The sequence below is a fragment of the Lutjanus erythropterus genome, chromosome 10 (genome assembly GCF_056507025.1).
Source record: "Lutjanus erythropterus isolate fLutEry1 chromosome 10, fLutEry1.hap2, whole genome shotgun sequence".
Lineage (NCBI taxonomy): Eukaryota > Metazoa > Chordata > Actinopteri > Lutjaniformes > Lutjanidae > Lutjanus > Lutjanus erythropterus.
The window spans coordinates 1252722-1277839 of NC_139326.1; the positions used below are offsets into that span (position 1 = coordinate 1252722).

Below are 25118 nucleotides of genomic sequence, written 5' to 3' on the forward strand. Positions count from 1 at the left end.
AAAATAACTGACCCCAAAATTTATTTTGTAAATTTTCATAAGTTTAATGTGAGGTGTTGCATTTAATTCCAATGTTTTTCTATCATTTTGAGTCAGTGTGAATAAATCAAATACCTTCAGTCAGATCTGATTAATTTAATGCAAACTTTTATATAAACTGTGTTGGTTTTTGTAAGTAATTTATTTATTTATTGAAATTTACAATTTCATATTTTCTTGTACTCTTAGTTTTATTCAGCAGACAGTTTTATCCAAAGCGACACACATCAGAGAGCTGATACCACTGAACATAAAATCTAAGTTGTAAATATAACACTATTTTGTAGTATATAGTGATATAAATATAACAATTCCCTCTGAGAAAATATTTGTATTTTCTGAGATCTACTTCCTTTTGTTTTCTAAAAAACCCTCGGAGTGAGACCTCTTCCCTCTATCGCCGCTCTCTGACAGCAGCTTCAGCTCAGTTAGCAGCCCGAGCTAATCCGGCTAACAGCTAACGGCTAACGGCTAGCTAGTGGCGCTATGATGGCGGAGCTGGTGCAGGGACAGGCCTCGATGAACCAGCCGGGGCTGAAGTCAGACGGCCTGGCCGATGTGTTACAGAGAGCCCGGCAGGTAACAACAACCCGGGGGGTCCGCACACACCCGGCCCGGGCACCACCGGGCCGTTTACACCGACACAAAGCACTTTTATTCGAATTCCTCCGTGTTGAGCTGCTGCTGCTCCGAACTTCAGCTCCGTCAACACACACTCACACACACACTCACACACTCACACACACACTCTCTCACACACACACTCAGTGTAGCATGCTAACTAGCAGTTGGAGCAGTTCGGAGTTGGTGGTTCGGGACACTTTGTCCGGTCCTGCAGGGAGTTTAGGGGGAGTTTGTGGAGCTGTCAGCCGGAGGGGAGCGCAGGGGGACCGGGGAGGAGGGAGGAAGAAGAGGGGGGAGCGGGACAGAAGTTTGTCCACACGTGTCACAGAGGCAGCGGGGAGACAACCTGTTGGACAGCGGGACAGAAACACGGACAGAAACACTGAGGACACAGTTTAAAGTCTGTTTTAATGTCCCACAGTGGAAGGTGGACCGTCCAGGTAGGGAGGGGGGACACAGTGAAACCAGCCTGTCCACACTGTCTTAAAGCTGGAACCCCCCCTCCCTTACAGGCTGCTGTTTACTGTAAGTTGGTTGAAACGAGGCTGACGTTATGCAACAGCCTCACAGCCATATACAGCCGGCTGGAGGTGTGTCTGCTTCCTATAGAGACAGACAGACAGACAGACAGACAGGACGTTAAACCACCTCAGTGTGTGTGTGTGTGTGTGTGTGTGTGTGTGAGTCCATGCAGGTGTTTCAGTCTTTAAAGTGAAATGTTTCAGTTCAGATGTTTCAAGTCAACTTCATAAACTAATTTAAAGGTCCAGTCTGTCAGATTTAATGTCACAATAAGTCAGACATGTTTTCAATGTTCATCCGTGTGTTTTGAAACTTGTGTTTTTGTTGCCTTTAGAATGAGACATTTCTTTATATTTACAGAGGGAGCAGCTCCTCCAACATGGAGGCCGCCATCTTTCTACAGTAGCCCAGAATGGACAAACCAAACACTGACTCAACATACTGACTTTCATGTTTTTCACAGACTGTTGGTCAGGTTCTCTGACACGATTATGATTAATCAGTTAGTTGTTTGGTCGTTAAAATGTCAAAAATGTAAAGAGAACGTCCTCGGAAACCAGAAAATATTCACGTTTAAGAAGCTGAGATCAGAGCATTCAGACTTTTTCCCTTAAAAAACGACTCAAACTGATTAATCGATTATCAAGACAGTCAGCAAATTAATTTAACAATCAATTGTTTGGTTAATTGTTGCAGCGCTACAGGAAACTGACATGAGACATTTTTGTCTACAGAGGGAGCCGCCATGTTTCTACAGTAGCCCTGAGCAGACAAACAAAACACTGGCTTTAGGTACAGATTTCCATGTTTTGCACGAGTTTTGCGGCCGCCGTAGTTCTTCAACGCGATGGAAGAACAGATTTCTGAACTAATCAGGGCTGCGGCCAACATTTATTTTCTTGATTAATTCATCCTTTCACTTAAAAAAATAGATCCCAGATAATTGTTACAGGAAAGACTTTAAAAAAAGGGTTCAGACATGTGGAGTGCTAATCTGCTGATCATTTTCTTGATTAATCAATTAGTTGTTTGGTCCATAAAATGACAAAAATGTAAGTGTCAAGAGGACGTTCTTGAAAACCAGAAAACATTCACATTTAAGAAGCTGAAATGAGAGAATTTTGACTTTTTTCCTGAAAGTGGCCAAAACGGATTGATCGATTCTCAGATTAGTTGCTAATTATTCAAATAATCAGTTACTAATCAATCATTGCAGCTCTATTTATGTAAAATGTTAGAAAATGAATAATGTCGATCATCGTCCACAGATGTCTCAAATTTTTAACCTTTTTTTAAATTAAAAATGACTCAAAAAGATTAATTGATAAATTAATCCTGTCACAATCTTATTAATTGAAAAATGGATAGAATGTGAAGTAGAATTTAGACTTTTTCTTAAAAATGGTTCAAACAGATTGATTATCACAATACTTGTTGATTAATTTAATGATTTTGACATTTATCAATACTCTGCGCGTTTCATATTTCAACCAATCTCTGTGAATTCTGCACGACCTTGTCATTTTGTCCAATTACTGCAACTTTTCTGCGAATTTGACGAATCATCGTAGCTTCCCACAAGATCCACCAATCACAGCTGTGCGCTCGTCAAACATGCACGTATGAATAAAACCACTCAGGTCTCTTCTTTACTATTATTATCATTATTATTATTTTACTTTACTTGTGGTTCTGAAGAAGCGTTTTGTTGAGGTTAGGTGGAACCCTCAGAACAGTGTTTGTTCTCCCTGGAACAAGTTTGCTCCTGCAGTTAATCCCAAAAACATTTGCGTTTCTTTTTTTTTTTTTTAGAAAAGCTGCTGTGAGATAAAAGTATTTAGGCTGCAACAGTCCCTAAAACAGCCTGTGAAATTCTGCAGGACTGAATATTACATGTATGAGTATAGTATATCGAGTATCATTTTTTAAATTTTTGTATTTTAAAATCCCGGTATTGTGACACCTGCCATGTTGAGCCGCCATGTTTCTACGGTGTCCTAGACGAGACAAACCAAACACTGGCTGTAGAGTTTCAGATAACTGATTAATGTGCGTGAGTCGTTTTTAAGAAAAACAAAAAGTCCAAATTCTCTGATTCTACCTTCCTTAATATTTTCTGGTTTCCTTCTGGTGTCTGATGACGTCCTCTTTACATTTACATTTTGACATTTTATGGACTAAACAACTATGAATGAAATCAATCATTACAGGAAAGACTTGAAAAGCAGGTCCTTACGACGATTGTGTTGGTCTTGGACTATGGGAAAATACTGATTTTCACTGTTTTCTGACATTTTATCAGCCAAAAAGTTCCTCGATCAATCAATAAAATAAAGGATAGATAAATCTCAAAACCTCCACATGTAAAAATACTCCAGTGGTTTTAAAACAAGCTGACTACAGATTATTCTAACAGGACAGCAGCCATGTTGTGAAATTTGATCAGTGATCAGCTTAAACTGCAGACAGACGATCAGAGTTTCTGACCTGGCAGATTATTGATTGTTCAATCAATCAATCAATCAATCAGGTGCGACTGTGTCAAACTTTAACTGCTCAGAGATTGAAGGTGACCGTTTACAACCAGGATTCATCTGCACAGTTTGGAACAGAATGTAAGAACTACAGTTTGTAGTTTTATGAGGAGTTGTGTGCTGGAACTATTTCTTATTGAACAACAGTGTATCCATCCGCCCTGTGTGTCTGTGCAGCGTCTGTAGCTGCAGCACAGGGGGCCAGATTTGGGCTCAGGTTGGTCTCTGTCTGTGTTTAACCTCACTGATTGTTTACATGTGCAAAATCTTTCACTTTTGATTTGTATTTAAAAAAAAGACAGTATTTGTACTAAGATGTTCACATGGCTCATGAAAATGAATATTCCACCACCGGTCAGGCAGAATTCTACCCAAAGTTGGAAAAGACTTATTATTGAGCCCTGAAGTATCCAAAAACCTGCTGATATCCAAAGTTGTTCATGAAGTTTAAAAGTAGGCGTGTTTCTCCTTCCAACCTTAAATGTGGGATTTTATTTTTCCAGCATCTCGACTTTAGAACTGTTCACAAAGCACAGAGCAGAAACGGGCAGGAGACGCTGCTGCACAACTCATCCAAATTTTATCAAAATCGTCATGTGGCTTGGTGTGAACGGGTGTAGGCAGGTGTGAGCAGGTGTGAGCAGGTGTGAGCGGGTGTGAACGGGTGTGAACGGGTGTGGGTGGGTGTGAATGGGTGTGAGTGGGTGTGAACGGGTGTGAACGGGTGTGGGTGGGTGTGAGTGGGTGTAGGCAGGTGTGAGCAGGTGTGAGCGGGTGTGGGTGGGTGTGAGTGGGTGTGGGCAGGTGTGAGCAGGTGTGAGTGGGTGTAGGCAGGTGTGAGCAGGTGTGAACGGGTGTAGGCAGGTGTGAGCAGGTGTGAGCAGGTGTGAACGGGTGTAGGCAGGTGTGAGCAGGTGTGAGCAGGTGTGAACGGGTGTAGGCAGGTGTGAGCAGGTGTGGGTGGGTGTGAGGAGGTGTAGGCGGGTGTGAGTGGGTGTAGGCAGGTGTGAGCAGGTGTGGGTGGGTGTGAGGAGGTGTAGGCGGGTGTGAGTGGGTGTAGGCAGGTGTGGACAGGTGTAGCAGTGATTCAGAGTGCAGGTCGTCGTGTATGAAAGTTTGTTGAGAGCAGCTGATTCCTCCACAGGTCTCTCTGCTGCTCTGTTCTCTTCTTTTTTATCACGAAGACACTCAAGGTTACCTCCCTCTGTGTGTGTGTGTGTGTGTGTGTGTGTGTGTGTGTGTGTGTGTGTGTGTGTGTGTGTGTATGTGTGTGTTGTTGGCAGTATTTGTTGCAGTGTGTTCTTGGCCAAGGTGAGGTCAGCTAGCAGCTATAAGCTAATATCTGTGAACGAGCTGCGGTGCTGTTGACTCAGTGACTCTGCAGTCAATAGACTGAAAACAGCAGGTCTGACGCTCATATCTGGAGGAATAACTGGCCTTCAAAATAAAATCCACCTTAAATTCTGATGTTCACAAACATTTTGCTGCGTCTGACAGAGCAGACGACTTCAACAACAGACCAGCAGCTGTTTGTATCGTCTGGTTGACTTTGTGCCGCTGCTGATCAGAGCTGCAACAATTCATCAATTAATTGACAACTATTTTGATAATCAATGAATTGTTTTGAGTATTTTTAACTAAAAATTAACTAGTTGATTAAAACCCTTTTAAAATAATAAATCTGATGTATGCAGCGTCTTTTCTTTGTATAAAACAAAAGATTTCTTCCTCCTGCTGTCAAAGGTCCCAGATGTTGGCAGTTGTTGTTTCTGGAAGTGAATGTTTGAATCCTGTTGATAAAACTGCAAAACAAAACAAGCCATCAGCAGTTGTTTTATAAAATAAATTTTAAATAATAAAATAAAATGATTAACAATGTGATATTTTAGTAAATGTTGTCACAGTCTGCTACGGTATTGAGACATTTTTTTATTGCAGTATCATGGTTTTCTGTGTTGGGGCTCCACCAGTTGGTAAAAAAAGTCATATTGCAATTACTTTGATTGACGTTGCAATTGTAAAATGTGTGTGTTTTGCTTTACAATTTTCATGTTCGTGATGATATGATATTTACTGAGGTCTGAACCAAACATCCGTCTGGAGATCTTTCTCACACTTTTCTCCTTTTTCAAAAAATTGTGGTTTGGTTCTGTAATTTTGATACTGCTCTTGGCCAAATTGCGATTTTATTGCGATTGATTGTGCGGCCCTGTTCTGTATATAATGTTAGAACCCTACTGTTAACTGTCAGCAGTACAGCAAAAAAGGCAGTAGAATCCAGTAAAGACACAGTAAAGAATGGATTCTGCATGAATCCATGAAAATATGCCTGGATAGTCCTGGTACTGATCTACTGACCTGTAGGATCTGCCCGGGACGTCTCCAGTAGGATCTTTTAAACATGTCGAACAGACTGAGCATGTGCGGTGTGTTCGCTCCAACTCGACTCTGCAGGAACTCAGTGCGTCTGCAGCCAAACAAGGAACCTTATTAGGAGCCTTCCTGGTCAGAGAGCGAGGAGGGAGGAAGAGAACAGCTGATTCACACTCATCATGAGCTCTGCTGGAACATCAGCAGATCAACAGGACGTTCACCTGGACGCCATGAACACAACCTCAGGACAAACTGTCTTTAGTTTCATTCAAACTCATTTTCACTTTTGTTTTCATGATAAATTTAGTTTAATGGCTGATTGTTCTTTTTAAAAGTCACATGACTCAGACTAAACTTCACTTTTGGTCTTCAGTCTCATTATTACTGTTATTTTGTAAAAAAAAAAAAAGTCTAAGTTTTGTGTAGGCCTCATCATGACTAGACTGAATTTGGACTTGGTGGTCTCAACTTTGGACTTGAGTTGAGGCATGTTGAACTTAGTCTTGCCTCTGGATGTAATCTTTTCTGATTTTAGACTTGGTCTTGGCTTGGAACTTGTTAGTCTCAGCTTGAGATTTGACTTAGGACTTTGGACTTATCTTCAACTTGAGATTTGAGTTGGCACTTGTTCGTCTTGAACCAAGGCTTGATTTGGGACTTGTTGGTCTTTGGATGCATTCATACCTTGGGATTTGACTCGGGACTTGTTGATCTTGACCCCAGCTTTGACCTGAAACTTATTTGTCTTTACCTGTGACTTGATTTGAGGCTTGTTGATCTTGTCTTGGGACTTGTCAGCCTTAATTTGGAACTTTAGACTTATTAGTTTCAACTTGGGATCGGACTTTGGACTTGTAGGTCTGTACTTGGTAGTTGATAGTCTTGACATGGAACTTGTTAGTCTCAGTTTTAGATTTGACTTGGGACTTTGGACTTGTCTTTAACTTTGGATTTGAGTTGGTTCTTGTTGGTCTTGACCCCAGATTTGCCTTTGAACTTGTTTGCCTTTATCTGGGAGTTGATTGTGGGCTTGTTGATCTTGACATGGGACTTGAACGTGATTTTAAACTAATGACTTGTTGGTCTTGACTTTAACTTTAGACTTCGTCTTGACACAGAACTTAATCTGATTTAACGTTGCCGTTTCTTTCTGTCTGTGTGTCTGTCAGATGGTGGGAAAGATTGGCGGAGAATCCATGTCCCACCTCAACAGCTCCTCAGGAAGTGTCGAGCCCTCGCTGTACTACCCCGGCCAGAAACGACCAGGAGAGGACGGAGGTGAGGAGGGGGGGTGGGGGGGGGGGGTGTGAAGTCTGAAGTCTCAGCCTGCGATAGAACCCTCCAACTATCCTTGAATCTGATACCCGACCTAGAACCCTCCATCTAATCTACAAAACTATCGTGTGCCCTACAGACTTTTTACTTGAGCTAAACCCTTTCATGGAACCCCGTACCTTTAACCAACCAAGAACCTTCAACCTGAGTTAGAACCCTGCATTTAATCTAGAACCTACCAGCTGACCTAGAGCCTTTTCACTTGAGCCAGATCCAACCATTTAACACAGAACTCTTAACCAAAACTTCAACCTGACCTAGACTCATTCACCAAATCTAGAACCTGCTGCCCAACATGAAGTCTTTTCATTTGAAGTAGACCCTTCTGCTGAACCTAGAACCTTAACCCAAACAATGACCTTTAGCTTGAGCTAGAAACCTCCACATAGAACCATCACCTGACCTAGAGTATTTTTATGTGAGGCAGAACCTTCCATTCAACCTTCCACCCAACCAAGAACTTTTAATCTGAGCTAGAACCATTCACTTAATCTAGAACCTGCCACCTAAGATAGAACCTTCTCACTTGAGCCAGACCCCAACATTTAACCCAGAACCTTCTACCCAACCAAGAACCTTCAACCTGAGCTTTATCTTTTGACCTGATTTTGTACCTGTTGCTTAACTTGCAACCTTTTAACTTCACCTGCAACTACTGACCTGAGCTAGAACCTTTTCTTTCCCACAAACACGATGTTTTCACCCGCGTTAGAATGTCGCCTTACCTAGAACCTTTAACCGGAACTTAAAACTACAATTTTCAGGAATTTTAGAGGATTACTAGGCCCGTTGTTTTAAACAAATCATTTTGATATATTTGTGAGGACTAACACATCGGTGGTTTTGGTCTTTTTATGGGATTTATTAGAGTAACATCAGTCCAGTTGTCGCTTGTACTGCTGCTGTGGAAACTAGAACCATGGTCCTTTTCTTCTTCTTCTTCTGTGGTGTCGGAGAAACGTGTGTGTTGACTTTGGTCAGCAGCTCCATCAGATCACTTAGAGACTGAAAATGAATTCATGTCTAATCTCTGTCTCTGTGCCTCAGTAGGTAACCAGCTAGCAGCCATGGGGCATCAAAGGTACGACCAGCAGTTCTTATTGATTACACACACACACACACACACACACACACACACACACACACACACACACAGCAGGGAAACAGATAATGACGTGTGTTCAGCATCATCGTCTTGTTTGCAAATACACATCAGTGTGAAACAGTAGATAAGTGTTTATAGATCCGTCCTCCTACAGTCATCATCATAAACATAATCACTTATTGATACACACACACACACTGTGGTGGTGTGTTCTCCATGTGACCAGGATGTTTGTGTGTGTGTGTGTGTGTGTTTTGCAGCAGGGTAATCACAGAGGATTACAAGGTCCCCGACAGGATGGTTGGCTTCAGTGAGTATGACCTCCCACCTCTCAGTCCTTCCTGCTGCTCAGGAGTCTGAAGGCTCCGCCGTCCAATCAGATTTCAGTTGTTAAAAGCAGCTGATATGAACTCTGGAAAAACTACATTCCAGTTTGACTCTCGGTTGATCTTTTTTCATAATTTTCATCCTTTTTGTGTCGATTCTTAATCTATAAAACTAATTAGAACCTTTTAACCTTTTCCTCTCAATATATTGATCATATCATGATATGAAACTAGATATCGTCTTATGTCGTGATATGGCGTAAGTGTTGTCTTTTAAAGTGACGTCATTGTCTGAACTTACTTTTACTAATTATTCACCTTGATCCATGTGATCTTTGTATCCACATTAATGGTGATTATTCATCAAGTCTCAATGTGTTGATTAGGGATGTAAATGATGAGTCATTAATTGATCAATAGATGTGAAGAATTTAACTAATTAATCGATAATCAAGAGGGAAACTTAAAAAGAAAGTAAAAAACATGCAGTCAGTATCGTGTTAGTTTCTAATGATTAATCAGTTATTAATATTTTCAAGTTTGGTGAAAATGTACCAAATTTTCAGCCCGAGCATTAATATTTTTGAAAACATCAGTGGTCGTATCTGTAACACACTAATTTTATTACCTTAAACACTTTCACACTTTGTAGCACACAACACGTGATTGATCAATAATCATCGATTTCAACTGATCTAAATCTTCACTATTGGGTTTTCAGCGATTAACCGAGAACCTTCAGTCCTTTTCGTTTATCATTGATGTAGGTCTGCACTGTAAAAAAGCAAAATTTGAGAAAACTCAAAATTTCAAGGCAGTGTCCTGCAACAGATTGTTGAGTTTTGAAAGTTTTACCGACCACAGAACTTTTGTTGACATGAAGATTTAAGTTTATCCAAAGAAGAAGAGTGAATTATCTCAACTAAAGATTATAGGCTGGCAAAACTTTTTAAAGTTTGTTTCAAAGCTCAAGAGTTTAAGTTGAGCTCAAAAATCTATTTCAGTGCCTTGCCTTGAAATGTTGAGTTCCCTCAGTTTTATTTTTCAGTGTAAATTGATTCTTACGTTCTGTGACTGTAAAAGTTTGTAGCCTGTACATCAAAAAGTATTTTGTCCACTAAAATGTGAGTGATAGCCTGCATCTGTGTGTATCTTCTAAATTACTGCTTGAAAAACGACAGATATGATCAATCAATTATCACACTAATTGGCAACTAATTTTTTTTGATCAGCACATTGATTAATGAATTAATCATTGCAGCTCTACACCTGACTCTGATCTAGAATCCAGTCAGACTTTGTAAAATGTTGATCCATAACGTTGATGAGAAAGACGGTGAGCTCGTTTCTCCTCTGTTCCTCCTGCAGTCATTGGAAGAGGAGGTGAACAGATCACCAGGATCCAGTTGGAGTCTGGCTGCAAAATCCAGATTGCTGCCGGTGAGACTGAAGTCTTTTTAGACACGTTTTGCTCCAGTGGAGCTCCTCAGTTGTGGATGTTAATTAATTTGTGCAAATATTTTCCTCTTCTGCTCTTCATATCTTCAGCAGCTGCTTCAGCTGTTACATTATTGGTATTGGCCACAGGCAGCATGTAACTGACCCTTTGCTAAGCACCGCCTCCAAACAGCAACTCTCCAATCATAGCTTAGCAACCATAACTCGGTCTGTCAAGCTTTCCATTTCTCTGGATGGTAGAAATGAGAATCTGTTTTTGTTTATGTCTCTAAGGAATCACAGACCTCGTGTTTCAACAGTTAGCCACAATTTCGATGTTAAATCTGCCGCCTTTATCACTGTAAACTGCATAAAAGCAGTGTGAGAGTGTAAAGTTAAGCAGTCGTAGCAACAGTAACTAAGGAGGGTGGGGCTTAGCGAAGGGTCAGTTATCAGTATCAGCTGAAAAAAAAACAAAGAAAAGAAAAAAATCCATATTGTCCCGACTCTGAAGTCTTGAATTTTAAAGTTTGACAGTTTGAGACAGTTTCCAGAAAGACCAGAACAACCAGCTGAGTGTGTTTGAGAAAGAAAACACACACGTTGATTTACTGCAGGTACACAGAAGAAACTGTGATCACACTGTGTGTGTGTGTGTGTGTCTGTGTCTGTGTCTGTGTCTGTGTCTGTGTCCGTGTCCGTGTCCGTGTGTGTCCAGACAGCGGAGGTCTCATGGAGCGGCCATGTTCCCTGACCGGAACTCCAGAGAGCATCGAGTGAGTTACATCCACCTTCACTTCCTCTGATGATGTCACCTCCTCACCTCCACCTGCTGCTCACTTCTCTGTGTGTGTGTTTGTGTGTGTTTACAGGCAGGCGAAGCGGCTGCTGGTCCAGATCGTGGATCGCTGTAGAAATGGTCCGGGTTTCCATGGTGACGGAGAGGGTGGTGCCTCTGTGCAGGAGATGCTGATCCCAGCCAGTAAGGTGGGGCTGGTGATTGGCCGAGGCGGAGACACCATCAAACAGCTGCAGGTGAGTGACTGACAGGAAGTACACCTGCTGCTGCTGAGGTGTCTGCACCTTTAATAACTGATGTATGTGGTGTGTGTGTGCGTGTGTGTGTTAGGAGAGAGCGGGTGTGAAGATGATGATGATCCAGGACGGTCCGATGCCGACAGGAGCCGACAAACCTCTTCGCATCTCTGGAGACCCGTACAAAGTGCAGGTACACACACAGACAGATGTTTGTAGTCTGGAACAGGGTGGATACGGGTCCTTAAAAGGTCCTAAAATGTCTTAAAGGAGAAATCTCTAATATATTCACCGTAATAAATCATAAAATGAGCATGATAGGTCATCAGAATCTGAAATACTTTCTTCATGGAGAACAACACTGCAGCTATGGTGTTCTCCTTTGAAACTTTGAAGTTTGTTTATGAGTAGTAAGAAATCATTAATAATCTTTTAAAAGGAGTAGAAGCTTGTAAGGCTTAAATTGATAAACCTGTTAATGTAGTTTGGCAGCAGTGAGACAGGCAGTGTCACTGCTGCAGGCAGACAGGCAGACAGACAGACAGACAGTCTCACTGAGCTCAGACTGCAGAGTGTGTATTTTAAGAGCAGTGGGCTTTTGTTTCCAGCCTCCTGCAGAGCTCCTGCAGCACTTCAGTCTGGGGAGGAGGGGGTGGAGGGAAACAACTCACTTCAACCTCAGACTGTATATTAAATAGCATTTCAACCTATTTAATATACAGTCAGTGGCTCCAACTTGCTGTTTGGACTGCAGTCCTCATTTTGCATGTGTAGTTGCGCGTCATAGCACCCATCAGCTTGAACTGGTGATTTACATGTTGCACGGTACCTCATGTTTCCTATTCAGAATATAAATATGAGGATCCACGTGGTGTAAAATAATGTGATGGAAACAGGTAAATAATTGTCCACCAATATAACTGGAACAACTGTCAGTCCAATCTACATGAGGAAGTTGTCTGGATTCATTATGACTGCAGCGTGTCTGAGGGCTGAATGAAACAGAAGAGTATTTACCTACTTATTTAAAAGCCATGCATAAACTATAAAACGGACAAACGCAAGAATAAGGTTGGCAAGTCTGGTCTGCAGCGTTCTGAAAACCTGCCGGTTTACAACCACATGACTGGACGAGACGGTGTATCATCTCCATAGCAACAGCTGTCTCTAACTGCAGGATTTTCAGGAGCTGGGTGTCATTTGTGTGGTTTTGTAGAACTCAAGATCAGTCCTGATCTTGAAACTATTTTTTGAAGGTCTCGGTCTAAAAGGGACAGTTCACCCCCACATCAAAAACACATATTTAAATGTGCGTTTAAGTGAATAAATGTGTTGAGGCAGAGAAGTCATGTCCTACACATCAGCTTCTACAGACTTAAAACATATTTGTTTGCCACAGATTTCAGTCAAAGTAAGAATAGTGATGTAAAAATTATCATTACTTCTAATATAGCCAATCATACCGCAATTGCAATGTCAGTCAAAATAATCACAATGACATATTTTTTCCCATCAAAGAGACAAAAATCCATTTGGAAAAACTCAGCAGCAGTGTCTCTTTCCAGAAACTCCTGTTTCTCAAATAATCCACAGAATTTGTTATGAGCAGTTACATGCAGGAACTACTTTCATTCTAGTAGAAAAGAAAGTACTTCCAGTAGATTCTACTGCAGAAAGAAAGTAGTTCCTACACAAAACTGCTCACAACGAGGTCTGTGGAGTATCTTGACTAGCCCGGTCATGATTTTTGGAAAAAGACACTGTTTGACTGTTTCAGATGTATTTTGTTGATGCTTTGAGCTCCTCAAGCTGAGTGCCATGTTACTGCCGTCATATAAACTGTCTGACATCTGATAATCTTCGACAGTCAACACAACACTAATTTTGCCGATAAAATATTTTCTGGTGTTGATGTGAAAGGTCACCAAATACGGTGTAACAAATAAATGAACCCTTTTTTGTTATTTACTTTTTATTAAGTTGTGTTTTAAAGAACACAAATAGCCACAATGATGCACAACTGGGCACAAAACACACACCTTAAAGAGAATAAAATACTAAAAAAAATAAATTAAAAGTGAAACAGTGAAAATAAAAAAAAAACAAACATTTTATTTTTCATGACCTGTGAATGTCCAGCTGCAGGGAATCACTGATCTCGATGGATAAACATCGGAAAAATACATCGTTTTGATTTTCTTTAATCAAAGAGGATTCTGGATTTGATGTCAAGACCAGTCGTGACCCGCTGTGAGGATATCTCAGGATAACTGTCTGTGTATCGTCTGATCAGTACTGTGATTGGTTGTAAAACCTCCTGCTTCAAATGAACCAAACACTTGACTCATTTCTAATACAGATGTGATGGGACTTGGTCTTGTCTCAGTCTGACGTGGTCTCACTTTAGGTGGTCTTGACGCTGAGCTCAGTGGCAGCGAGTTACTGAGACAGTTGCATTTCTGGTGTTGGTGAAACAGCGAAAAACATGAAAGGAAGTGTGTGGTTGAGCAGAGTGAGCTGCAGAGTGACGGTGACGTAGCGGAGCAGAGGAAAGAGTGAGCGGTGACGTTGTCATACAGACACAACCAGCTGACAGCACTAAAAGCTGATTGGCTGTTGAAAGAGTTGACAGAGTTCTGTAGATAAAACAGAGCAAGGCAATATACGAACATAAAAACCAAGTGTTGGTTATTAAAGTACGTAATGTGGGTGTTTGGTCATAGGAGGCGAGTAGCAGGGACGTACTGTACCAGACACGACCTTTAAAGTGAGTAAAAGTATCATTCTAAAAGATGCAGGTAGCCAATATAAGATAAGATAATAATATCGTCACGTTTTTGGAGGCAGTTAAGAGCCAAGCTGCAAACTTTTATAGTTGGAGGAACTGTCATTGCTGGAAATTTTATTTTGAAGGGTTAATCTCATGTTGAGTTCAATGCTGTCACACACAAGGTAGAAACAGCCTCTGATTGGTTGACACACTCAACCTAAGGCATCTTGGGATTGCTGGCGGCTAACAACAACAACTGTTTTAAACATGGAGAAATGGATAAATAACTACAGAAGACATTCAGTGTTGGATTTATTTTACCGCACCTTCAAGAAGACCCCGCAGTTCAGGGCTTCTGAAAGGGAAACGAGCGGACATTGTAAAACTGTAGCATAACCATTAGCTTAATGTTAGCCTTTCCTGCATACCTCACTTCCTGTCACTTTTAAGCTGCAGTGTTTATTAGCTGACACAATGTTACCTGAACTGTACATTTACTGCCACACTGACAACTTAGTGTTCAGTTTAATGTAAATTTCTGCTGTCAGTCTGCCGCTCGTTCTGCTGCTCGTTCTGCTTCGTGTACACGCTGCACATACATTACATGCTACACATTCCTTGAAGGAGCTATGCTGTGCTAATGACAGCATGCATCAAATAAGTCAAATAAAATGTAATTATTAAGGCAGACGTGGTAAACTGCCATTCCACAGGAATATGTTGCTTTGTCACTACGGTCAGAAAAAATCCATACTGTCACAGTTTTGAATGGAATTGAATGTCGAAATGCCCTACATCCTAAAACCAGCTACTGGTGACTTGACAAGCCGAGTCACAGGCGACACAGTCACCTGACTTGCGTCGTGCTAGATGGGCCGGTTCACACTGCTGTGATTTGTCCTGCAAAGTTCTACAACAGTTTCATCTCACCAGTTATCAAACTGCAAATGTCAGCAACACATCATCAATTTATTTTACTTTGCAGTGAAAAACACAGTATTCAAACCAGCACTGACATAATTCCTTAGCTCATCAAACAATAAAAACAAGTCTGGACCAATCAAAGAGCCCCGTGAAGAAGTAAGAAAAGACAGAAAATAATTCCAAATCTCTTTTGCACCTTCAGGCAGCAAGGGAGTTGGTGTTGGAGGTGATCAGGGAGAAGGACGGAGACTTCAGGTCAGGACGCAACGACTTCAGCGCTCGGCTGGGAGGAACCAACCTGGACGTACGACATACAGAAACAAACACACACACTGTGTTAGCAGTTAGCATGTCTGAGTGTCCATTGAATCACTACTTAAAAGGTACATTCATGTCTAGTCTGTCCCTCTGCAGGTTCCTGTTCCTCGGTTTGCTGTGGGCATCGTGATCGGCAGGAACGGAGAAATGATCAAGAAGATCCAGAATGATGCAGGAGTCCGAATCCAGTTTAAAGCAGGTCTGTTTACACTAGTATAATCCACCTTAATCCTGTTTAAACTAGTCACCAGTATTTGTATTAAACTGGTCTGTTTACACCAGTATAATCCAGTTGAGAACACTACCATTTACACCAGTATAAATCGGCTTCAGTCTGGTCTATTTTCACCAGTTATACAGTTCACTACTAGTCTGTTTACACTAGCATAAACCAGGTTGACAGTCTGTTGACGCTGATTTGATTCAGTTTATACAAGTGTAGTCTATATTAAAACCAGGTCTGTTTACGACAGTATAACTCAGATTTAAACTCGTCTGTTTACACCAGTAAAAATCCAGATTAAATAGCTCTGTGTAAATTATTATTATCCAGTTTGACCTCTGAGTGTGTCTCCTGCAGATGATGGAATCAGTCCGGAGCGTGTTGCCATGGTGATGGGTCAGCCAGACCGCTGTCAGCATGCTGTCCACCTCATCAATGAGCTCATCCAGACTGCACAGGTAACACACACACACACACACACACACACACACACACAAAGACATGATTTTGTACACAGTATTCCTCTTCACATTGTGTGTGTGTGTTTTTTTTTTTCTTTAGGAGCGTGATGGTTTCGGCTCCGCCCTGCGGGGTGGGAGGGTCAGAGGTCGTGGTGATTGGACTATGGGCTCTCCTGGTCCCCTACAGGAAGTGACCTACACCATCCCTGCTGACAAGTGTGGCCTGGTCATCGGCAAAGGTAGGAGGAGAAATCTGCCTGAACTTGATTCAGAGTCGGTGTCTCGTGATGCGTTTGTGTTCAGGAACATTAAACTGTGTTCCCACCTGTGTGCCAGACGTAAAGAATGTAAAGGTGTGTGTGTGTGTGTGTGTGTGTGTGTGTGTGTGTGTGTGTGTGTGTGTGTGTGTGCGCTGCAGTATTACAGAGTTTATTAATGTGATGATGGTGTAAACATAAAAGTCAGCATATTCAGTCACTGATTATAATCAATTAATCGTCAACTAATTTGCTTGTCGATTAATCAGTTTGAGTCATTTTTTAGGGAAAAAAAAGTCTAAATTCTGTGATTTCAGCTTCTTAAATGTGAATATTTTCTGGTTTCTTTCCTCTCTGACAGTAAACTGAATATCTTTGAGTTGAGGACAAAACAAGACATTTGAGGACGTCATCTTGGACAATAGAGTAAATGATCAATAGATTCATTGATAATGAAAATAATTGTTACAGAAAAGACTTGATAAATAGGTTCAAAAATAAGTCCTATGATTGGACAGTTGCTGTTTGGAGGCGGAGCTTAGCAAAGGGTCAATTGGCTTCCCACAGTCATTGAAACAAGATAATGGACATAAAATAGTTGATGTGCTGCGCGCTCTGCTGGCATGTTGTGTTTTGTCTTGTGTTGTAAATGTAGCGCACCCTTCCTCTCCAGTCAGTTTCAGTTTCAGTTTGTGTTGATTGAATTTGAAACAACTTGTAGAAGACGACAGAAAGGCAGCGCTTGGTCGAGAAGAAAGATAAAACACGACGTGACAGGACGCTGCTGAGTTACACTGCCAGAGAGAGAGAGACGAGCTGACGCCGCATTATTTATTTTCATTTATTTCTTGTTTTTCACTTCAGTTATATTGAAAGTTCAAAGTCATCGTGTTAAAAAAACTTCACTAAACACATATGATGTTTTCTAATCAATGAATAATCATGTTTAATAATCACAATTTCAGTATCATCAAAGTAATTGTGATTGATCTGTGATAAGATTAGTTTTCATGATCATTTTAATTTTTACTGAAACAAAAAAAAAGCTATTTCAATCATGATGATGTGACATTTGTTGGAGTCTGAACCAAACAAACACACTTCAAGGAAAAAAGCTTGGGAACCAGTGTATTAATCGATAGATTAATTGAAATAATTATTCAGATAAATTGTTTCAGAAATACTCGTCAGGTGCAACCCCAGAAACACGGCTTGTGTTTCTGTTAATCTAAAGAAGAAGTGAACAGAAGATTCGTCAGAGGATTTAATGAGTCTTTATTTGAACTCTGATACCTGCAGCCTGAAACACAACAAAGATCCAGGATGAGAGCTCCATCAGCGTCTCTAAAGAACCTCTTAAAGACGTCAGCCATTCACCAGCCTGTGTGTGAGTGTGTGTGTGTGTGTGTGTGTGTGTGTGTGTGTGTGCGTGCGTGTGTGTGTGCGTGCGTGTGCGTGTGTGTGGAGGTCAAGAGGGTCGAGCAGCAGCTTCCAAAATAAAAGCGACAGAAAAAAGAAATGTCAAGTGCTCCAAAGTTTAGACACCATATGGTGTGTGTGTGTGTGTGTGTGTGTGTGTGTGTGTGTGTGTGTGTGTGTGTGTGTGTGTGTGTGTGTGTGTGTGCGTGCGTGCGTGCACACGCACGCATGTGCGTGTGTATGTGGTTGTCTGTTGTTTGGCAGGACTTTCTATTGGACAATGCTGATGAATGTCCTGCTGTCTACACACACACACACACACACACACACACACACACACACACACACACACACATTCAGTAACGCCTTTTCACAGCAGTGTCATGTAAACAAATGATTTTTTAATTTCAGGCATCAGATTGAGTTAAAAATGAACAAAAAATAGTTTAATTAAAACAAGATTAGATAACAAATATATTAAATTAATTGCCAACTATTTTGATAATCGTTTATCAATAATCGTTTCGATAATCATTTTTGGGGGAAAAAAAGTCCAAAGTCTCTAATTTCAGCTTCTTAAATGTGAATATTTTCTGCTTTCTTTCCTCTCTGACAGTAAACTGAATATCTTTGAGTTGTGGACAAAACAAGACATTTGAGGACGTCATCTTGGACTTTAATCAATATTTTTATTGACCAAAGAAACATTACACATTCACCAACTTTTATATGTGCATTAAGGTTTTTTGCGAGTGTGAGCAGTGCTCAGAATATGAACGACTCTGATTTGACTGTATGTAGAACAGTTGAGTTTGTGTCGGTGTGTGTGGAGTCGTCACACCTGTACGATCTGCTGTGTGTGTCTGCAGGAGGAGAAACCATTAAGAGTATTAACCAGCAGTCTGGAGCTCATGTGGAGCTGCAGAGGAACCCTCCCCCCTCCACCGACCCCAACACCCGGGTCTTCACCATCAGAGGCACCGCCCAGCAGATGGACCTGGCCCGCCAGCTCATAGACGACAAGATCGGGGTACGCAAAACAAACGCACCTCAGTACAGTGACACTAACTGAAACCTTGTGCTCGTCAGACAGACCTGCGGCAAACACACCTCCTCATCCAGTTTGAAGTCGTCACAGTCCAGATTTATTAGCTCTGAGTCTGAACCTGAACCTGCTGGTTTGTTTCACTCTGACAAAAAATATGTAGACTTTGTAGAACTGTTTTAATCACTGACTAATGTGTGCTGCAACGTTTTGGTTATTAGTTTGTAATTGCATTATTGCATATTTATCATTTGTAAAGAGTTTAGATTGTACACTGTGGATCAGTGACATCAGTCTGATATCCAGTCGGTATTGATATCTAATACTAATATTGGTTCAAATCTGTGTCAACTCCAGCTTTTATCAAATTGGATTGAAGGAACGATCTCACAGAAACAGATGTGTCGCAAAAAAACACTTGCTAAATAAAAACTGTATGTGGTTTAAAACTAAAGAATTCCACAATTCAGCTCAGTGTCACCAAACTCCATTCAAAAATCATGCAATTTAAGTGACTGAATTTCTGACAAAAACACACCAGGAAACATTTTAACTTCAAACTAACTGAAATCTCACCACTGTACAGTCGATGCATAGAGATGCTATCGATGTTTATATGATGGTGTGAAGTGGCAGCATATTTAAGGTGGAATGATTTAAATGTTTGGACTGATTTAAGGTAGAATGTATTTAACAACATAAATTGTCTCTCTCTGCTCTGCTCTGCTCTGCAGGGTTCAGGTATTATGAGTAACGGAGGTTTTGGCTTCAGCCCCTTCACCCAGGGTCCTGCTACACACCAGAAGTAAGACACACACACACACACACACACACACACACACACACACACACACACACACACACACACACACACACACACACAGTTTGTGATTGATTATTGATGACTGACTGCAGAATTGAAGACCCCAGAGTGGAAATAAACATGAAACAAACATGCAGCAGAGACACATTACAATTCTGTCTGCAGCCAAACAACAAAACATGTTAAAACTTTATTGAAAACTGGCGTTTACAACGTGTCATCGCCCAGTGGATTCCGCACCATCTCCTGCTGGGTTCTGATTGGTTGGTTCGTAGCAGCAGACACACTGTGGGATTCAGGACCAACCAAACATTTGACCTCGTTACTGAGAATCAGAATCAGTCGATATGAAGTGTGTGTTTGTAGATGTTCTGTATGTGTGTGTGGAGTGTGTTTTATTGATCTGTGTGTGTGTCTGTGTGTGTCTGTGAAGCTGTGGCAGTGGTCAGACCTTCCTGACTGGAGTTTGGGGAAACACCTATCAGACCAGCTGGCAGAACCCTGGACAACAAGACCCTGGTAACACACACGCACACACACACACTTATATACTGTACACACACACACATACACACTCTGTCTGTTGATAATCAGGCCTGATCAGACTAACATCTCACAGCTGATCAAAACCAGCTTTATTGATAAGTAGGTTTTTCCATAAAAGGAATGTGTCCTGGTATTTTGTTAAAGTCATGAACCATCAACATAATAATAGACATTTACAACCAACAAATACGGAAGAAATCAGTTTGCTGCAAAGAGCTGCACAGTGTTTAAAACAAAGAGGATGGAAGAGTTCTCAGTTTGTGACACACACACACACATGTAAACACACACACACACACGTAAACACACACTTGGGTTTGACTTCAACAGTTAAGACTCTCTTTGTGTGTGTGTGTTTGTGTGTCTGTGTGTGTGTAGGTCACAGTATGGCTCAGACAGGACAGATGGACTACTCTAAAGCATGGGAGCAGTACTATAAGAAGCTAGGCAAGTCCACACACACACACACACACACACACACACACACACACACACACACACACACACACACACACACAGAGGTGTTTTCATGTTAGAGCAGTGAGATAAGAGTCTCAGGTTCATCTAAAGTGTGTGTGTGTGTGTGTGTGTGTGTGTGTGTGTGTCCCTTCCTGTCTGATCAGTGTGTCGGTGTTTTTGCTCCCATGTTTCATCAGTTGAAGTCAAAGATCTCTGACTCGCACATTAAAGATTTATTTCTCTCAAATGTGTTCTAATCCGTGTCAGTGAGTGTGTTTTCTTTGCCGAGATAATAAATCCATCCTGCAGCCACAATTTCACACACACTTTTTTAGGAATTGTTGCAGCCTAAAATGTTTGGTTTCACAGCAGCTTTTGTGACGCGTGTTGCAGTGTTTTTAGGTGTTTTTTTTTTTTGCAGTGAAGGGAGCATCGGAAAGTTGCAGAAAAAAAAATGCTTTATTTGTAAATGAAGAAGTGCATCTGCAGGATTTTACATACTTTATTATTGACATTTATCAATGTTCAGAAGGGCTGAACGATTTTGAAAAAATACCTGATTGCGATCAGTTTGACTGATATTGCAGTTGTGATATTAGAAGGAATAATAATTTTTACATCATCGTTTTCATTTTCATTGACAAACATATTAAAATGGTTATGATGTGAATTTGGCATTGATCTGTACAAATCAAAGATGTTAAATAACGTCTGTAGAATCTGATGTGTAGAACAGGACGCCTCTGCAGTACAACAATATTTAATTAAAAATGGTATTTTCACAAACATTTTGCCTTTAACAAACATTTCACCTCCTACAGTTTTGCAGTAGAGCATGTTGTGATTTCAATAAAAATTCTAATAATTGTTCAGCCCTAATGTCCAGTACACTTATTTTTTTTTAAATAATTTTGGATGTTTTTACTGAGTTTGAGAGAGACTTTGCCTCCAGGTGCACTTTTATTATTCTGTTCTTCTTTTTTAATGAATTACACAAAACTTATTTTTTTGCAGTTTTCTCTTGGTCCCACAGCTTCATCACAAAAAAAAGCCTAAAAGCATCACAGTTTTTTAGAAAAGCTGCCGTGAAATCAGACGTTTTTAAGTTGCACCAATCCCGAAAAAGCCTGTTAGATTCAGATTTAATGCTGAACGCTGGAGTGTTTCTGTACATCACAGCAACAAGAACTAGAGAACAGTATAAAGTAAACAGAGGATAAAAACAAGCTAAGAAATAAATAAAAAGGACACATTAAACATTAAAATCAGATTTAAACAGGTTGGTGTTGAGAGCAGCAGGTGATTCCACCTTTAAAAGTCACTTTGTGTTTTATGTGAACTCAGTTTTCCTCTCAGGCCTCTAGAACTGAGTGAATATGTTTAATAAATGTTGTGATTTGTGGTTCAGTGTGAACTCTGTCAGACTGACTGTGTGTTTGTGTCTGTAGGTCAGCAGAACCAGCCTCAGAGCTTGATGACAGACTACAGTAAGGCCTGGGAGGACTACTACAAGAAACAAAGTATGACATCTGTCTGTCTAAATGTACAGTAAATAACAACACACATGAAAATTAAAATGGTTTTATAAACATATTTAATATATTGTTTATATATAATTTCTGTCTTTTTAAATTTCTTACCTGAAAAACATTCAGAAGAGGTGAAAGAACGTCGTCCTCCACCACTAAGGCGGTTGTTTATGTTCGGTCCCTGCAGGAAGTTGTGATGTTGTGTCGCAGCAGTCCTGTGAATTCTGAGTAACGTGGCGAGTTTGTCCAAAACTTTTCCACTAATTTGACTAATCTACGATGCTCCTTGTGAGTGCCGCCAATCAGATCAGTCCCCTGCATAAACGTCATATATGTACGTCTCAGTGAACCGAATCAATGTTTTGATATTTTAGGCCACAACAATCCCAGAAAAGGCCGTGAAAATCCTGGAGGGGCTGAAAGTTGCCTGGGAAACAGATGAGAGGTGTTTCAACTTTCCTTTTCTGATTTTCTCTCAGCGCTCTCATAGCATTGCTTTCAGAGAAACAGCCACTGAACTCCAACAGACAGCAGACGGACACAGTTCGAGACATGCTGGTGAACACAGTGGAGCATTTAGCAGCTAAAGAGTCGGATCTTTCCCTCAGGAGGTGGAGGAGACCAAATACAGAGTTAAAAGAGAGAGAATATTGGACTTGGATTCATCATGACCCATCGCTGACCCAAACCGCTCATACTGGATGACGTTACAGGCAGCCTCACTTTTGCCACGGTGTCTCCAGACTGTTTCATGATTGTCACATGTGCTCATTGTGAACCTGCTGTCATCTGTGAAGAGAACGAGGCGCCAGTGGGGATCCTGACAATTCTGGTGTTCTCTGACAAACGCCAGTCGAGCTGCATGGGGCGGAGCTGTGAGTACGGGTCTCATTAGAGGACGTCGGGCTCTCATAGCCTCATCATTCTCATCACCTCGTCATTTTGTAGGGTTCCAGCTGGCTGCTGGGAGCAGATAGTGGTCACGCTGCTGGGTTGTTGCCCCTCTACGGCCCAGTCCAGTTCTCCCCCTGTAATGGCCCGTCTCCTCCATACTCGTCTTCTTCTCGTGCTGGACTGTATAGATGTGCCATCCTGTGCATCCTGAATGGGCTGCAGGTCCCACCTCACGCTCAGCCAGGAAGGATTAGGAGAGAGAAACAGTCTGCGGCCACCACCTGCAAAACCATTCCCTCTTTTCAGGGTTGTCTTGCTGTTGCCTCTCCTGTCCACCTGCAGGTGAAACTGATTCACAGTCGCTTACACTTTGTAACTGGACAGATCGATATCACACACGTTTACTTGACGTGGTGTTATACTGTGATGAGTACGTGTCCCCTAATTATTTTTAGCAGATGGTGAAAAACAGCAGGTATATCGACATGATAGATGACAGAAATACACTCAGTAACGTGGGAAAAGGAAGCGCAGGGACTCGATCAGTGCAGCGGACTTGAGACGAGTCACCCAGCCAGGCCAGCTTCATGTTTCTGAGAGACGCCACTGTCCAGACTCATGAAGTATCTGTCTTCTCAGAGTCTCCTCAGAGAGAGTTAACCAACTTCTTCATGTTGGTCTGTGTGTCTGCAGGTCAGTCGTCTCAGCAGAGTTCGGTGCCAGACTACACTGCAGCGTTAGCAGAATACTACAGACAGCAGCCCTACCTGTGGAACCCTGCCCAGATACAGGTAACTCACAGGACGCTGGTCAGAAACCTGCAACCTCACCATATTTCCTCAAATAGTGACCAGAACCTTTATTAACCTTGACTGCAGAGGTACCAGGCCTTTTTTTCTAACTCCCTCTGTAGTGTAAGTGTCACATTTAAGATTGAAGCCTCTCTTTCGCTCCAGTTTGTCCTGTTAAAGTTACTGCATTATGCTGTTAATCTAAGCTCAACACTTCCTGTGTTTCAGACCTGCAGTTCACCTGTTGCAGGTTCTGGTTTGTCATATACATCAAAAAGTTCCTGAAACAAGATTTTCTGCTTGTTCAGGAACCACCAGTGAGGAAAAACGGTAAACAATGATGTCATTTCCTGTCTCTTTAGGATCACTAGAGGCTCCTCCCTCACCGGTGAAGGCCTCGGATGGTCGTCGACGGCAACCGAATCGGGGTTTCCTAGCAACGCTCTGCCGCTTCCTCCTTCCTTTTGTAGAGAAAAACTAAGGATTAACTGAAAAATCACGAACTCTTTTCTTTCTGTTTTTTAACCTTACAAAGTTGATATTTTGTCGGGCAGATTTTTTTGGACTAGCCTCTGGTCTCTCCACAGTGTAGACCTGGTTTTTCTTTTTGTTTTGTTTTTTATCAAACTTGAACTTAAAGATGTATCAGTGTGGCTTTGAACAAAAAAAAAAATCCAGTATAATCTATATTTTGTCTAGTTTTATTTTCCAATAAGAAAACGGTATAAGGCTTAGCAGTCTTGAGTAAGAAAATCAGATATTATTATTATTATTATTATTATTTTGTTTATGGTAATGTTTAAAAGCATGCGTCAGATTATGTGTGTTGACTCTCAGTTATTTTTTTTATTTTGGCATAGAAATATTTTAATAGCGTCAGATGGAAATTTAATGTTTTACCGTCAGAGACAAAACTGTTTTTTGTACTAAATTTGTGCTCGCTGGGTCTGTTTGTTCTCGATCTAATTTTTCCTGTTAAGTCGCCATCTTGGAGGTGCAATGACGCGTTTATTGTTTTCTTTTGGTTTGATGATAGTTCTTATATCTGTATCTCTATAGTGATTCTTTAGTTTTTATGATGTAATGATGAATAAATGACGATTTATATTGCGTTGTCTAAAGCCAGATCTCTCTGTGGTCAAACACTTTGTGTCCTCCACAGGATTTAACCTGCAGCCCACACCACGTTTCCCCGCACTTTCATTACAAAAAGTGGGAAAATGACTATTTTCTTACAGAGTGAAACTTTATTATTGTTGTTGTAACTTAGTTCTGCATTTCTACTTTGCTGAGTTGTTTGTAGAAGAAGTGTTAGGAGCTGAACAATGA

At 41.1% G+C, this 25118-nt stretch overlaps 1 protein-coding gene across 4 annotated transcripts; it reads left to right on the forward strand.

The window, feature by feature from the left end:
• Positions 1–458: 458 nt before the first annotated feature.
• LOC146319749 (far upstream element-binding protein 3-like) lies at positions 459–24899 on the forward strand. 4 transcript variants are annotated; one of them, XM_084727785.1, is made up of 19 exons: positions 459–618; positions 7262–7370; positions 8475–8508; positions 8793–8842; positions 10227–10298; positions 11014–11071; positions 11168–11330; positions 11425–11523; positions 15227–15328; positions 15424–15541; positions 15923–16023; positions 16127–16265; positions 18572–18732; positions 19482–19552; positions 20004–20089; positions 20495–20563; positions 22024–22095; positions 23692–23789; positions 24152–24899. In XM_084727785.1, the coding sequence occupies exons 1-19, from the start codon at positions 526–528 to the stop codon at positions 24158–24160; spliced, it is 1704 nt and encodes a 567-aa protein (XP_084583911.1). In that variant the 5' UTR covers positions 459–525; the 3' UTR covers positions 24161–24899. The 4 variants fall into 4 exon arrangements, with proteins under 4 accessions (XP_084583911.1, XP_084583912.1, XP_084583913.1 ...); XM_084727786.1 differs by having other exon boundaries at positions 15439–15541; XM_084727787.1 differs by lacking the exon at positions 20495–20563.
• The last annotated feature ends 219 nt before the right edge of the window (positions 24900–25118 follow it).